Raw genomic sequence first — 17,003 nt, 5'->3', positions numbered from 1 at the left:
CCAAAGAAAACATGACTGGAATGTACCAACATGCCCATGAAGCACTCTGATTTACCTTCCACCAATACATCAGTGAGGAAAGTGGGATGAATCAAATCAGGGTGACTGGTGAGAGCAATTGAACACAAGCTGGGGGGTGGATAGTCAGGCATAGGAAGGAGTGTGCTGCCACCACCTGCTGCTGAGGGTGAGGGGCGGGAACTAACCCCACCACCATCACTATTCCTGAGTTCTAAGACGGAATTGTCAATTTACATTGATTTTACTAAATTCTAAAAATGCAGAACATTAGGTAGCTACATTTTAATGATATTTTAAGTGTATTTTTAAAAATTCCACTGTTTATGAAAGGGCTATAAATAAACACTGCTTTCAAGTATGAAACTCTTGAGGCTACTTAAAATGTTTAACTAGTATGTGAGGCTATCAATTCTGGAAGCACAGATTCAGGGAGAAACCCAGATAGTGTCCTGACTGAAGAGTGAAAGCAAGGGGTTTTTATGAGAAAAATGAAATAAATAAGTACATGAAAAGAAGAAAAAAGTTCCTATTGGTGCTGACAAGATGAGCTACTCTTGACTATATGAGCACGATTGGTCACTGATTCTATCTTTAGATAGTAGGTCCATCATCATCAGTCCTTGTGATACGGATGTCTGCTTTCCTGCTGGCTTTCCAAACAATTGTTTGTCCCAGCTCAAAGTTTCAAGGAACAAGACAAGTATTGTAGTTCCTCTGGAATGGCTGCTCTGGTTCCATTTTAAAATGCCTCCATTTATGTCATTTTTCACAGTGCTATGTTCATCCTCAGTGCAATTTTCCCATTCCTTTTTTAAGTTTACTTTTTGATATTTTAAAAATACTTTGAAATTTAAATCTGAGGTCACTCAAATTTAAGTCATATCTTGACACTAAATAGTGGTTAACTTCTAGGATACCTTTTCTAAGCTTGTAACATACAGGTTTTTGAAAATCTTTGCATGGAAACCAAAGAAAACACAGGAGAGAAGTAAGGTGAGATGAGTGGAGGTGTTCATCTCATGCAATTTTGATCAGTTTGTCAACTTTATATTTGCTTCCTTATGCTAACATTATCAGAAAATAAATCATTCCCTAAAACTTCCTGTTTTGGGCCTCTGTTAATCTCATTCTTTTGCGTTCATCCACATGCACGTAAAGTTTAATCACAGGCCAGACATATATGGAGTATGTACTCCTCGAGACGGCTACTAATCATATTGGCTATACAAAATGAATCGAAAATCAAAGATAGAGATTGAGATCCCAATTTACATGCAGTTAGAATCCATGTAGTTAGCCCAGTTCATCATTAGCAAATTCCTTTATTCCTCCCATACCCACCTCCCATTCTAAATTCCATACGTAAACCAACTGGAATCAAAATGGGCTAAATCGTAAGTCTGCACTGTCACAGAGTACTGTACAGCTTCTCACACTTGAATGTGCACATGAGTCATCTGAGGATGTTGCTAAAGTGCAGATTCTGATTCATTAGGACTGGTGTGGGGCCCAAAGTTCTGCATGTCTAATATGCCTCCAAGGGATGCTCATGCTCTGATTCACAGAGGACACTGAATAGCAAATTTTTAAAGCAGAGTGTATCATTTGCTACCCAAATTGTGAACTGTCTGTCGTATTCCATAGACTATTCCACATTGTTCATGTTGACTGGCAACTTGACAGTTGGATATAAATCAATACACACACACACACACACACACACACACACACACACACACAAAATGATGTCCTAAAGACTGTGCTAATTATGATCTCTAACAAACATCACAAATACTATAATATGCATTACTGGGCTAAAATAGAAAATTCCAGAATTTGACTAATCAGAAATGATAAATGAGATCTGTATTTTCCAATAAATTATTTATATTTTGCATTTTTGTCATAGTTGAAAAGTATATTAAAAGTATAATTTCTAACATATGAGCTGTTAAGTTTTTAATGACATTATAAAACATTAATCAAATTTATGAGGTTTTCCCTTAAATTATGACACTATCATGTTACTTTTTATTCCAAATTCATTAAGCACATTTAATTTAATTGTCTGAAAAAGAGATGCTGAAGGCATTTTTAATTTTTTTAACTTTGCCTGACAGTAACTCATATTTTATCCTTTTTTATGCCACAGACAGAGAGACAGATATGTTTCCTTTCTTTTCAAAAAAGGAAAAGTCAGATGATGGTCAAAATGCTTTGTTCCAAAAGCCGAATACTAAAAATGCTAGTTGTACTGGTTTATAATCTATTAAAATACATTTTATTTATTTTTAAAAATTTAAGTCAAATATAACAGAGATAAAAATATTTAAATATACAACTATTTTTACTGAATTGTGTTTCTTGAGCTATAGTCTTTCATCTTTTTTCTTATTAATTTTAAAATAAAACCCTGACATGTTTTATTTATTAGCCATTCATTTTGTATAATGTATGATCCCAAGAAATCATATCAAAATATTATGCTAACCTTCAAATATGTGGCTGTGACCACTTTCAGGTGACATCTTGTCAAAAGATGTTTCCTCGCCTTTCTTGTCTGAATCTTTCACAGAATCATCGGACTGGCTCCCAGGGTGACTCTTAAATGTTGGTGAACACAAACTTCTCTCTATTTCCACTTCCTGTTGGAAGACATTAAAGGAATGTGTGTTAAAAGCTATCAGTGGGAAACAGATGTGCTTTTCAGGGTGTTTAGAAGGCAGCAATGAGAGGGAGGGGGTTTCTATGAGTAATGTTTGCCAATATGCTTCAGGGAAAATTTTGATAACTTAGCAAAGAACTGCAAACACATATCTGATGCTTAGTTTACTTTTTTTGCCACGATTTCCACTTCTGAATTCGCATTTCTTTCATGTATATATTTTTTTCTTTTTTCTTTTTTTTTGCTCTTCCACAAGGAGGGAGAAAGTGGAAATAAGGGTCACAATACAATACGATATGCTAATACATGCAAATTCCTGAGGCCTGAGAAATATCCATGAGGGATTTCAAAAAATAGCAATATATCAACATTATATGCTTAAGACAGAAGGAAATTAGTTTTTTAATGTTATGTTCATCTTATAATGATAATCTTAGTAATAATAGAGCTCTCAAATCACAAAATCATTCAGCCACCATACAGTTAGGACAGTTTTGCAACTCATGAAAATTGTGAAATTACTTCTTTGACATACTAATTCAAAATTACAGAGATAAAGTTTCCCGCCGCCCCCCAAAATATAAAGAATATTTCAAATATAGGGAATCTAATATTACTTGTTTTATATATTGAATAGTATAATCTAATAAGACAAACCAAGTCAAATAGACTAATTATTTTGAATAAAAAATTGTAAAAATTAAATAAATAAGCCAAGACAGATTGAGAAGCAATTATGTATTAAAAATAAAATTCAAGTAATATGTTGAAATACTTTCAATAGCTACATATAAGTCTTGGAGTTTTGTACATGAGGCTGTGTTTTCTAAACAATAGCCATTCAAACAATGATGTGATGACTTACTCTTCATTTTTGTTAAATTTTAAATACACTAGCATGAGTTAATTAAGCTTGAGAGACAGCTAAAAGTTCTAAAACATTTCGTAAAGTGGGCACATTTTATGTATCTATAATATGGTTGCAAAAAGCAAGGCTTTGTAAAAATAACCTCTTGACTTGTTTATGTTTTCTAATTTTTATATCTATCTATATCTATATCTATATATCTATCTTCTATATAATTTATATCCACATATAATTATATAAGTAATTAGAAAATATTGATATGTGTTTAATCATCCCATCTTTAAGTACCCCCAAATATATAATGTATAGTATCTTCATTATTGTGACCTTTAACTGGAACTAAAAACATTTATAGGAGAAAAACACAGGAAAATGTTTCTGTTTTTTTCAGTGCCTTCCCTTTAACATTTGTGTTTCCAGCTATTATCAAAACCCAAAGGTTCCTAATAGTAACGATGCTCTATGCTGTTTAGACACAGTGTCAGACATGTCATGGTATGTAGGTGTGGGCTTCTTAGCTAGTGAATAAGCACAGCATCCTCACCTCGAATCATTCTGGTCCTCTCACACTGTCACGTAAAGGGACTGCTATGAAATGGATGCAATATGTTTGTCTGTTTATGTTTTAGCAATTTAATCCAACTTCTAGCACTGGCAGAATAAAATGAGGTAAATAAAGAGAAAGTGAAGAGTCTCAAAAAGTAGTGATTCCCTGGAAATTTTTTGTTTTGACAAAGGGCAGAATGCTGAACGTGGTACATGGACTCAAGTGGTGATGGGAAAGGATCATCTCTCTCTTTCATGTAGAAACATGGAAATGTGATTTGGTGAAAATGTTTAAGCAAACATTTCAGTCAGGCATGACATTAACTTTTACTATATCGGCATTCTCAATTTTGAATTCACAAATACCAAGAGCCTGAGGCAGTAAGGGTCCCCACAGACAGTCTACAGATGAATGTAGTAGGTAGACCTGTTTGCAAACCTCCATCATCAGATCCAAGTCATTCTGAGGCAACTTCCTTAGTACCCTGGCAAGGGGTGGGGAGGGGCCTGTGTAGAGACGTAAAATAACGTCTTGGATGAGGTGGAATTGAGCTTTCTCTAATCAAAGCAGTGATCTGCTTTAATCTCTTTCAATCTGTTTTATGTACTGTGCTTCGACAAAAGATTTACTTTGAGTAAAAAATCTACAGGCTTCAACACATGCACAAAACACCAGTTTAGAGGGGAAAATGCAGCACTCGAGAAACTTGCACTGAAGCCTTCCCTTTGCTACTTATTAGTTGTATGGCCTTGCTCAGGTCACTTGACATGTCTGGGACATGTCTATAACATATTTTCTCATATGTTATATGAAGAAATGTAGTCTCCAAACATCTAACATTCAATAACCAAGCACTTGCATTCTAATGCTATTTTAAAGAAAATAAAGAAATATTATTCATCTTTTTTACCTTCCAGTCCAGTGAGGGAAGCAAAGAATAATAAAGCACATAAATCAATGTAAGGGTACAACAATGTACAGACCCAGGAGGAGAGACACATAATCCTGAATGTCTAATATGGAGAAATTAATCTAGTGAGGAAGGTCATGCAAAGCTCCCTGGGAAAACAATCTTTACATGACATTTAAAGGATAAAATGGGGCTTAATGAAGTGAAGATCTCTACAGGTGGAGAGAACAACATGTGCAAATGTCTTGGGTGGACAGGAAGCACAGTGGATAGACATGTGGCTGGACCAGGGAGCCTGAAAGAGAATATGGTGCAGAATGACCTGTAGAGGTAGGTACAGGATAGATCACAAAGCACCTGGAGGGTCATATTAACTATTCTGGTCTTAGCTGAATGGGGAGTTACTGAAGAATTTTAACCGTGTGTGTGTGTGTGTGTGTGTGTGTGTGTGTGTGTGTGTGTGTGAATGTTCACATATGATCAGTGTGTGGTGTAGAAAGCTCAGTCACTAGAGTAGGTTTTCTCAACCTTGGCAGCATTGACATTTTGAACTAGATAATTCCTCATGGGGGTGGGGGGGCTATTCTGTGTACTCTAGGATGCTTAGCAGCATTTCTTGTTTCTATCCACTAGATGTCAGTAGCACTGCTCCCCAGTTGTCATGATCAACAGTGTGTTCAGATATGGCCAAATCTCCTGTGGGGAGAGATGTCACCCCTGGTTGAGAGCTGCTGCTCTAGAGTAGGCTAGACTGGAGGAAAGTCAAAATATATGTGGGAAGATCAGTTAGATCATGACAGTGTTCCAGCCAAGCAATGACCATCTTGAACAAAGGGTGGTGATGAAAATAGACAGTACTAAGTTGAAAATAATTTAGGATGTAAAACTGACAAGACTAGGTAATGGATTGAATCTGAGGTTTGCGAGAGAGAGCATTTCATTTTCTTTCTGGTGTACCCAACTAAATGGATTGTAATACCATTAAATAATGTCAGAGCATCAGAAGACATCTGGTGTGGGAGAGAAGATAGATTATGAGCTGGGTACCAAAGATGTCCAAAAGCAGCTGGATATGTAGCCCTGTAGCTTGGAGAATAGGTCCTAACTGAACAAGTAATTTGTGAGTTATCCGCCTTTTAGTGGTAATTGAAACAATAGATGTCTATTAACTTGCTTCCAGTGTGAGGAAGTACAAGACCAGAATCAAACATTGAAAAATGTTGACATTTAATATTGTGGCAGAGGAGCAAAAGCAGACAAAAAAAAAAAAAGAGGAAGAAAAATCAGAAGGGAAGAATATCTTTAACAATATTGAACTCTTAATGAGAGCATAAATTAGGTAAAAACTTATATATGTCCTTTGAGTTTAGCCACATGAATATAAACTGTGGAACAAAACTGTTTCAGCGGAAGTAAGAAGGTAAGAAGGCAGAGTGAAATGGGTAAAGAATTAACTGGGTGATAGTAAATACAGATAACTTCTTGAATAGATTAGCATTAAAGTAGAGGGAGTAATAGAACAGTTACTCAAAAGTCGTGTGTATTGTTTTAAAGGGAGGGACTTGCATATGCTGAAAAGCCATTTGGATGGATTTAGAAAGATAAGTTGGCTGTACAGAAGGTAAAATCAATGACGTAAAATTCCTGAGAGGGGTAAGAAGATGCATCACAAAGCATAGATAGAAATATAACCCAAAGATTGGAAAACATAAAGCATTTCTGTTGTCACGGAGGGGAAGGAAGGTAAAATTACTGTAGATATAAATGATTTGGTGGCTTGGTAGCTTGAAGAAAAAAGAAAAAAAAAATCCAGTCTGAAATCATATATTTTTTCAGTTAGAATGTGAGGTCTGATGAAAGTTGGAGGAGTATTTGAAGAGAATAAAGAAAGTTTAATCTCATTGCTGTGAGGAATGGGGAAGTGAGATGAGCAGACAGAGATGACAATGGCTAATGTAGCACTGGGATCTCATTTGAGGTTGGTAATATTAAATTTACAGGGCTACTGATAGGCCCTGCTGAGTGACTGTCTGAAAATTCTCCACAGTTCTACTTCAGGCAATGAGAAAGTGGATAGGTGACTTCAACCAAGAAGAGGTTTTGTGAGGAAAACAATTAAAAGTAAAATGTGAGTTGCAGGGTAGGCTAAGGTATGGGAGGGGGCAGGTACAGGGGAATTTAGGTTACCACCAAGAGAACTAAGAGAGTGAGTGAAACAATACACCATGGAATGCACATGGATTAAAACAGGAAGAAAATAAAAGAAGAGTGGATTAGAAGATAGAAAAAGGATCAACAGACTAGAATCTTGGTGAATATAAAGAATCTTTGTAACTGAATACTTGGCAAAGCAAATTAGAAAGAAAGCAAACCAAGATGTTCACTTTAGTGATTTGGGAAGTAGCACAGTTACAATTGCTACTTACAAAAGATCCGGCTGTGACCATAAAAATGGAAACTAAGGTGGAATAGAGAAGAAAGTCGTTACATAGTAGGAGGAAAGCTAGGCACTCAGAGGCTGTCACGATGTCTTACTATAATGGAAGGGCGTATTAGGCTGAAAAAGACTGTAAGTTAAGTGTCAAGATCCTGGGCAAACAAAGGAAACTTAATTGAAACTTAATAAATAATAGTGGTAAAGGGGGACAAAAGGGATTCACCTCATTGCCATGAGCCTCAAATGAGCAGAGTTTTTAATGAGAGTGAGAGAGGAGTGGTCAGAAAGAACAGTGGCTTCAAAGTACGTGAGGAGGATTCGGGGATGGTGGTTTTCAGGGGAGAATCATGCTCTGTTAAGGCAAGAAGCTAGAGAGAGGAAGCATTTGGAGAAGAGATTGAGAGTACAGAGGAAGCTGCTGCTAATAGAGAGGTAGTTCCAGAAGCACTGGTGGAAGCTCCAGCTTAAATAATATCTAAATCAATAAATAAAATTTCTCAATATTTAAATTCTTTTCTAGCTTTAAGACACATTGAAACCATGGAGAACAGGGGAAATTTAAGCTTACAAAAGATAGTTTTTCTTTGTTATTTATGTACATTTCTTTCTTTAACATAATCTCTAATTATAAACTTAGAAGATTATACATGTATATATTTAAAAATATGGGAATGGAAAATACCAAAGTTTACTCATGATCTAGCATCTACTTCACAAGAGACCATGGAACTATAGGATCACATAAAAGAGTCAGAAAATCTTACCAGGCATTTCAAAAGAAAATAGTTTGCTTTATTAGTTTATATATTTTTCTCTCAGTATGGATCAATCCATGAGTGTAGAGGTCACGAGGTGGGAGGGGGTAGAAGATGAGCACAGGCTAATAAAATAAAAATGTCTGGACTTGTCTATATTTAAAATGCTGAGTTAGCTTATGTACATCCCCAGACTCAGTGGGTTACTGCCTTTAGAGAAATAAAAATGTTGAAATAAACAAACATAGGAAGTGTTATGCTAACATAAAAAAATGAATACCAGAAAGAAAGGAAAATCACCAAAATATGAGAGACAAGAGAAGAAACCTCCTCATAGTGACTTCTGCTGTATGGAGGAAGAAGGAGGAAGCCAATCATAGCTTGAACGATTCATGGGTCGGCAAGTCTCTGGTTCATTCATGCCTTTGAAGTTTTATCATCCCGTCGTCCCAATCCTTTTTCTAAAAGGCTTTACCTCCTCCCCCTGTGTACTAAAAGTATTTCTTCCGTCATAACTGACCTCAGTGTAAACTCCTTTAAAAACTTTCTTTAATCATTTTGTTCAACAGCCATTTTTCATTTATTCCACACATTTTTGAACAGTTAATATGTCTCAAGCACTGTTCTAGGCACTGTGAATATAAAAATGATTAAGGTGCAAGTTGGGCCCTCAAGAAGCTTGTAGTCTAGTGATGAAGAAAGAGACATCAATTGAACCTTATAACACAAAAACAAGTGAGTAATAATAAAGAAATGTAGGCATCCTGGACACACAGAGGGAGGATTCCTGGAAGGTGTGAAAGTTTCCTGAAGTAGGTTATGTCAGAGCTGAATTGTGGGCTGGAGTTAAACTCATCCTGAAGGTAGCAAAAATTCTTGAAAGTGAATCAAATAGGGGTGAAAATATTAGATTTATACTTTAGATACTTTAGATTTGTCAGATATGTAAAAATATATAATAATGGAGTAAGATGTCAACATCTTATGCAGTAAGTATACATGTAGTAAAGACTTTCAAAAATTTCCAACTGAGAGGTAGAACAAGCCTACAATAGGTTAGTGAGAAGGGGAGTGAAAAGAGGAGAGCACATTTAAAAAAAAATAGGCATTTAGTAATTTGTAGAATAAAGTAATGGAGGATTAAATGAAGTCTAGCATAACTCATTGATTTTCTAATTTGAATGGATCTCTGAAATGGATAAAACAGGATGAACCTCTTCCCCAAACCTATCAGTGCCTCAGAGAGATGAAAACCAATTTTGGGTTCCTTCTAGACCCACCACAAAGAACAAAGTGATCTTGAAGGGATTCTGGAGGATCAAGCATATGTCACACCCTCAGTGTTGGGTGAATACACTTTTTGAGGGAAGCCACAAACATATATTATTTTGTTTCTCCCAATATACATTTCCTACATGAAAGTGAAACTGAACTTTTCCATGGAAATACTGATAAACAACAGAGTTGTCTTGCTTTAAAAATATTGCTTGGGTTTCATTTTTGAGGGGCTGATAGCAAATTAAGTTTATGGCATGTTGAACCTGAGTTTTCAAGGTTGATATATAAAGATATACAGAAGGTAACTAGACTTCTGGAACTCAAAGGACAAGTCCCGTGCTGGAGTGAAAGACTCGTTAACAAGGTGAGATAGTTACAACAGTAAGAGTCCATTAAGTTACCCAATTAGAGTATGCAGAATAAGTCAGATAGCTAGGGAAAGAACCTCACGGGCATTTCAGAAACAGTAAAAGGAAGATTATCTCATGAAGCTTCCTTCGTCATGAGACGAGGAATAGTCAGAAGTAGGAGCACTCCCGGTCCACATGGTGCCTTTGTGTGAATTAGAAAAAGGGATTTCCTGTTCAGGACACTTTACTCAATGTAGCAAAAAATTGTGGTAATACACTAATTTTGTTAGACCGGAACATGTTTACTGCCATCTGCTGGGAAACGGTCATAATAGATTTAAGACTATTTTTGACGTGCACTGCTTTCCCTTAGATGTGTGAGCTTGGCTTCCAGAAGCAGCAGAGGAAGAGTGAAATCCATGAACGCTGAGGGCATTCCAAATGCAGCAGGGAGTTTAGAGAAAACTAAGCAATGAAAAAAAATTGGTTTTGGGCAATTAGGAGGTAACCTAGGCAAAACCACTCCTGTTGAAGTGAGCTGGTTTAGGAAGGACTGACAATGAGGAGAAAGAGACAAGGATATAAATTCCTATCCCAATCCTGAAGAAGGTGAATAATAATAATAATAATAATAATAATAGTAATAGTGATGATGATCATAATAATGATAGTAGCTAAATGATATTGAACACTCATTATATATGAGGCACTGTTTTAAGCACTTTACATGTATTACATTCATGTAATTGTCATTTCAACGTTATGAGAAGGTGCCATCATCTCTATTTTAAAGATGATGAAACTGAAGCTCACAGGAGAAGGACAAGGGCACAGACAGAGAAAGTAAAGGTGACAGTAGATGTATAGGGAGCTAGAAGGAGATCACTGCTTTGAGCCTCCATGGTCTCTTTCCCATCTCTGAAGGGAGCTCATATGAGTTATGTGGGGAGAGGCAGGGGTAACCGTCCCAGAAGACCCAATTTGGATTCAGAGTTCAATGTCAAGTTCTTCTATTTAATAATGAAGTTACCTTGGCTAACTCTTAGCATCCCTGACCCTCAGTTTTGTCATCAGAAAAATGAAGACAACTACTGTGTCTACCTCAACTATTTTCACAGTGCTTTTATAAGGATTGCCACAAAGTGCCAACAGCACCCCTCGTCCACATGCTCATGTGGAATGTCATCTTCTACTTCCCCATCTTCTACTGCAAGAAGTAAGGTCTAATTCTTCACCTCCCTGAGTCAGTGGAGGCCTTGTGGCAGCTTTACCCAGTGACTACAGCAGGTATGCTTACAAGTGAGACTGCCTTGGAATAAAGGGCCCTGGGGAATGAGAAAGTGTGAGAGAGAGAGAGAGAGAGAGAGGAGACGCACAAGGTGATCAGATATTCACAGATATTCAAGGGAAGAAGCCTTGCAGCTTCTGGCCAAGTCCCTTAGAATGCTCACTTTTTGGATGCTCCCTTTTAGCTCACCCTCTGGGAGAGATCATTAGTAGATCCTCCACTCTACAGCCCCAACTGATTTTCCAGGTAACAGGAACGTCAAGTGCCTGCAGTGTGCATGAGCCATCTTGGACGTTCAATCCTGTAGAGTCTTCAGACACCTGTAGCCCTATGCCACATTAGATTAGAACTGCATGAAAGATTCTAAGAACTGCCCAGTTGAGTCAAGGCAATCCCCAAGAGACAAAAGACAAATTATATTAAGTCACCTAATTTGGGGATTGGTTTGTTATGTGGTGATAAATAACCAGAAGTTATTATCCTCACATACTTTATATCCATTCACTGAGCTTCTGTGGCCCTCATTTTTCTACTCAGAAATAAGAAAACTCCTTAAAGAAATTGTAAAGACCAGCAATTGTTAATATTCCTTTGTGCCAAGTGCTTTGTTCTGCATGTAATCTTTTTATTTAATATTTCTAAGAATATAGTTACTTCTATTTTACAATGAAGAAACTAAGGTTAGAGAGCCGAAGTAACTTAAGTAACTTGCCCAAGGCCACATAGTCAAAAGTGTTAGTTAGACCTAGGGTCCAAATGCTGGTCTGTTGATATTTTTAATTGATACCTCAGCTTGTCATCCTAGTGTAATTTATTTATCAGTTGCAGAAACTGAAATAATATGGGTTAGAATGGGATGACAGGTAAAATATCAAGTCTTTCACAGCTATAAGCATGTCTTATTCCTCCTTAAACCTCTCATAGCATTATGCCTTATACACTGCAGGCATTTAATAAAGGTTGAGCTGAATTTTCAAAATCTCATGACCTTTTATATACACATAGTATCCAGGAATGGAAGCAAAGAAAATAGGCAAATACTATCATTAGATACAGAAAGCATAATGATTGTCACATTACCACATTTTACTGCATGCATCACTTAAGAGCGTCAAAAGAAACCATGCAGCTCGCTCCCCTACTTAAGCACACTTGGTAAAGAATTTTGATGTGGGTTTACCAGCTGGGTAAACTGGGCTGCATGATTTCCCAGTACATCTCAGGAACTTGGCATTTAGAACCTTTTAGCATGGTTCCACCGGGTCCCACCAGCCTGTGATTGCCATCGTTTGGGTTATTCTCAAAGGGACAGCACTTGGTGTTTTCCTGAATCACCTCTGTCCTTCTTTCTACTTCTAAACTTGCATTTATACATGTTTGTCTAAAGAACACTTCCTCCCATGCCCCCACTTGCCATATTTTCCTACAGAATCTCCAATTGTCTTTTCACATGAGGTTTAAGTGCCACTTGCTTTAGGGAAGCTTTCTCCAGTTGCCAGTGAAAAGCAATCCCTCTCACATCAGAATTTCTTCCATAGTTGCCTTCTCCTTAATGCCTTTTTTATTCGGTCTTGTATCCGCGTCATTTTAGACACATTGTTTCTTCCAATTCCACTGTCAGCTCATTAAGGACATGCTCTATTCATCTTTATAGCCCACACAGAATCTAATGCATTGCTTCCCTTGAACATTGCAGATATTTACTAAATGTTTGTTGAATGGACTGAAATTTTTTTTTTTTTTAATTTTACATTCACATAAAGCATTCAGAAGAAAATACAATGTGAGAATCTAGAAATGGCCAAAGATGGTGAAGACATGTCTCACAGAGTGAAAGGTATGGACATAAAGAAAACAGGCTAACTCTCTCAGGGAGAAAAGGGAAAACAAAATGTATACCCCACATATAACAACCCAGAACTTTACTGCCAATACCTTTTAAATGTCCCGTTAGATAGAACTTAGCAGCTAAATTTTCCTAGTAGTCTAATGCAAAATAATCGTATCAAAATTTTAATAACTTTAAACTTAAAAAAAAACCCCATGATACATGAGAGCAACCATTAGAGTACTACAATTATTTTCTGTGAGCAAGAAAATATGTATTTTGGGGCAGCCAGATGACTCAGTTGGTTAGAGTGCGAGCTCTTAACGACAGGGTTGCTGGTTCGATTCTCACATGGGCCAGTGAGCTGCACCTTCCACAACTAGATTGAAGACAACGAGCTGCAGCTGAGCTGCAGAGGGGCAGCCAGATGACTCAGTTGGTTAGAGTGCGAGCTTTAACAACAAGCAAACTTAACAATAAGTTTGCTAGTTCAATTTCCACATGGGATGGTGGGCTGGGTCACCTGCAACCGAAGATTGAAAACAGTGACTGGACTTAGAGCTGAGCTGTGCCCTCCACAACTAGATTGAAGGACAATGACTAGAATTTGAGCTAATGGGCCCTGGAGAAACACACTGTTCCCCAACATTCCCCAATAAAAATAAATAAATAAATAAATAAATAAATAAATAAAAGGAAACATGCATTTTTCTAAAGTACTATAAAACAATTTCCTTTTTTAAACATAGGTTATCAATTGTCATTATATTTCTATTACTCCTTCCAGAATGGGTTTATATAGTAAATAACAAAATAAAAGCTACAATTTTCCAGGGAAGAAAATGCATCGATAATTTTAATATTTTTCAAATTACTTTTATCAATTTTTATTGACTATGCGGCCATGAAATCAATGCCAACCATGTCACTCTGATAGGAACTCTTTGCCCAAGTAGTCTACAGTTTCCTGATCTACTCTTATGTAGTCAGCACATCCAGAAACCACAATTAATTCATTTCATTTACCACTGATATGGTCTGACTTTCTGTCTCCTTTCTCCCCATTTGTATGTTGAAGCCCTAATGCCCAGTAGCTCAGAATGTAACTGTATTTGGAGAAAGGGCCTTTAAAGAAGTGATTACGTTAAAATGAGGCCTTTAGGTTGGGCCTTAATCCAATCTGACTGGTGTCCTTATAGGAGGAAATTTGGACGCACAAAGAGATACCAGGAGCGCATGTGCACAGAGGAATGGTCATATAAAAAGGCAGAAAGTGGGCAGCCATCTGCAAGCCAAGGAGAGAGGCCTCAGAGATAACCACGCCTGGCGGCAAGTTGATTTTGAACTTCACCTTCCAGAACTATGCAAAAGTAAATTTCTGCTGTTTAAGCCACTCAGTCAGTGTATTTTGTTATGGCAGCCCTAGCAAACTAATATACTACACTTAGATTTAGGGGAATGAGGGTACATAACTGGTCATTGCATATGTCGGTTAAAGCTAGTCAGCTCCTCAGTAGCTTTAAATACATTAGGTTTATTTAACTGATTGTGTCTCTAAAGACAGACAGAAAACTCCTTACTAACTACTACTGATTCAGAGTCACTCTTACTGGATGAATGTAATAGGACAACTTCCAACATAGTTGTGCATTCACAATTTTTGAATGCATATTTACCTCACCACGTTTACTCTGCATTGGGTGATATATTATATGTGATATAACTATGCAAGGCCCTAGATTCTGAAACAAAACCACAGGCAAAAGGTTTCCTAGCTATTTTATAACCTCCTGATCAAAGTGAGATAAACATTCTTGAAATGCTGAATTTTTCAAATATGTTCCCATATGACTCTGCTTGCATTGTAGTCAATTGTACTAAATTCTGGCAGAATTTAGGTCCTCAATTAAAATGAATGCAAACTTTATCTGGCCCTTGACAAGCTAGCACAAATAAAGGCACAAAGTCCCACAGAATTCTGTGACATAAAGACCTAAAGCAAAAAAACTATAAACACATAAATAGCATTGACCTTCAAGGTCATTCTCTTTCTGTTTTATTTTATGTTATATTTAATTTATTTTCTTAAATTCTGGATTCACCACTTAAGGCGATTCTTTACCTTGACATTAGTTCTAGAATGATATAAAGACATGTTGAATTTTATCACTCTGGCCTATTATCCCTAAACCTGAGACGTGCATTTCTTCTTCAGGATTCCAGGGATGGATGCGGTAGCCCTCAGGAACAAGCTATGTCTCCTTCATCTTTCTTCTTTCCCTTTTAGTGCCCCATTTGGGCTAAGAATGGAAAAGTCATGCACTTAGAAATGTTCTCAAAATAAAAGACAGTCGCTTGAATTTCTGTAGATTGTCTAAGGTAATGTACCTATCAATCCTTACTATATTGTCAAAGAATTTGATAAGTGTATTCATTCACAAGGGGCCATTCGCTTACAAATGCATCTAGGGGGCAGTCATGTACCTGCAGGACTTAGGAGAGCTCAGCCACAAGGGCCTCAGGTCTCCGTGAAGACAGAGTCGGGTCCTCTCTGGTACTTGTGATCTGCCAGAGAGGCCGGTGAGCCTGCACATTCCAGACAACAGTGTCACGTATACTTCACTTCTAGGGCCACAGACAATGCTGCTATTAACTCTGGGTAGGCCTTCCACCTTCCCTGTGAGTCTTATGTTATTTCTCCGCAGAATGAGCCTGTTCCTCCTCACCATTCCTAGATTGTGCAGATGAGCATAAAACAATTCAGCACATATTCACCTTGAGGGTGAGAAACCTTGTGCTGTGCCCTACATGGTTAGTTCGATGTTATTATCCCCATTTTCTAGGTGGAGGAAATTAAGCACAGAGGCACTACAATACTAGTCCTGGTTCATACCCCATTTTGGTTGGGTCCAAAATTAAAACTCATATGTCCCAACTTTGTAAAGAAAATAGTCTGCATATGTGTGTACACTGTTATATTCTTGGAAGACTCTACAGGGAGGGGAAAGCTGAATCAGGTCTAGTGTTCATGTTTCCTAATTTCTTGAGAAATCTCGAGCTGGGCACGTACACGTTATTTTGTGATTTGCTACTGACCTAACAGAAAGAATGCTGCAAAATTGAAAGAGATATGTCTCGAAGTTCACTGACATTCCCCATGTGTGAAAAAAAAAAAAACTTGCTATTTGAGTGGCAGGGCATATCACTATGTCCCTTTGTTTTCACCCACTTAGAGACCATGCTCATTTGATTTGCTGTGTGCCTAAGAAAGCCTGTGGCATTTTATGTTCAGGGAGAACTGAATACAAATTCCCCACGAGATGCAGATTTTTAGGGCTATGTACTCTTATTTTCATGCTGGCATCACATTTAGGCAGTTAATTTTCCATAAAAAGCAGAAATACTGCCTTCTTTCCTTTCTCAGTCAAGAATAAAATTCTGCAACTTAACCCAAGTCACTCTCATTTTCTTAAATGGGGCCCTAAAGTATTTCATGATTATCTTTATTAGTATGAGACTATATCCAAGCTTGAAATAATTCTAATGAAAAGAAAACTTCTATTAAAATATTCTAACTAGTTTCAATTGACCATATTACTGGCAATGGAAAAATCCCTAATGGCTAAACCTTTTAAAGCTAATCTGCTTTAACACATTTTAAAACTGATGTGCCATTTGAGATTTAGGTGTTAGCATGCAAAGTGTCTTCTTTTCCTATTCTTTTATTCATTTGCTATTTCATTTCCCCTTAACTTTTTGAAAATGAGATAACCCAATGATATTCCCTAGAGTTGCAAGAATGAGTTAAAAACAAATTTCTGTATCCAATCTGCATTCTGTATTCAAATGCCAAAGATATGCAAAAGAATACCGTGAAAAAAAATGTATATCTGTGTGGCTGGTGATCAAACAATGTTCAGAGTGAATGGTTATGTTTACCTAAGGAGCAGAAAGTCCCTGACAGACAGAACATTCACATAATTGTCCTGAGTTGGGGTGACATGGTGGAAAGTGGCTGGAAGCTAGTCAGACCTGGGTTTAAAACCCAACTTCACC

At 37.1% G+C, this 17,003-nt stretch overlaps 1 protein-coding gene across 2 annotated transcripts in view; it reads right to left on the bottom strand.

The window, feature by feature from the left end:
• XIRP2 (xin actin binding repeat containing 2) overlaps positions 1-17,003 on the bottom strand; it is a 269,362-nt gene that overhangs the window by 102,126 nt on the left and 150,233 nt on the right. For both annotated transcript variants that reach the window (XM_074337389.2, XM_088794698.1), the window contains exon 3: positions 2,513-2,666. In XM_074337389.2, the coding sequence (XP_074193490.2) occupies positions 2,513-2,666 (154 nt within the window). The remainder of the gene's footprint in view (positions 1-2,512; positions 2,667-17,003) is intronic.

The sequence above is a fragment of the Rhinolophus sinicus genome, chromosome 17 (assembly GCF_057876585.1).
Source record: "Rhinolophus sinicus isolate RSI-liver-muscle chromosome 17, RSI-T2T, whole genome shotgun sequence".
In the NCBI taxonomy this organism is placed as follows: Eukaryota; Metazoa; Chordata; class Mammalia; order Chiroptera; family Rhinolophidae; genus Rhinolophus; species Rhinolophus sinicus.
Note: the sequence above shows the minus strand (reverse complement) of the source record. Positions and strands in the feature narration are given on the sequence as shown.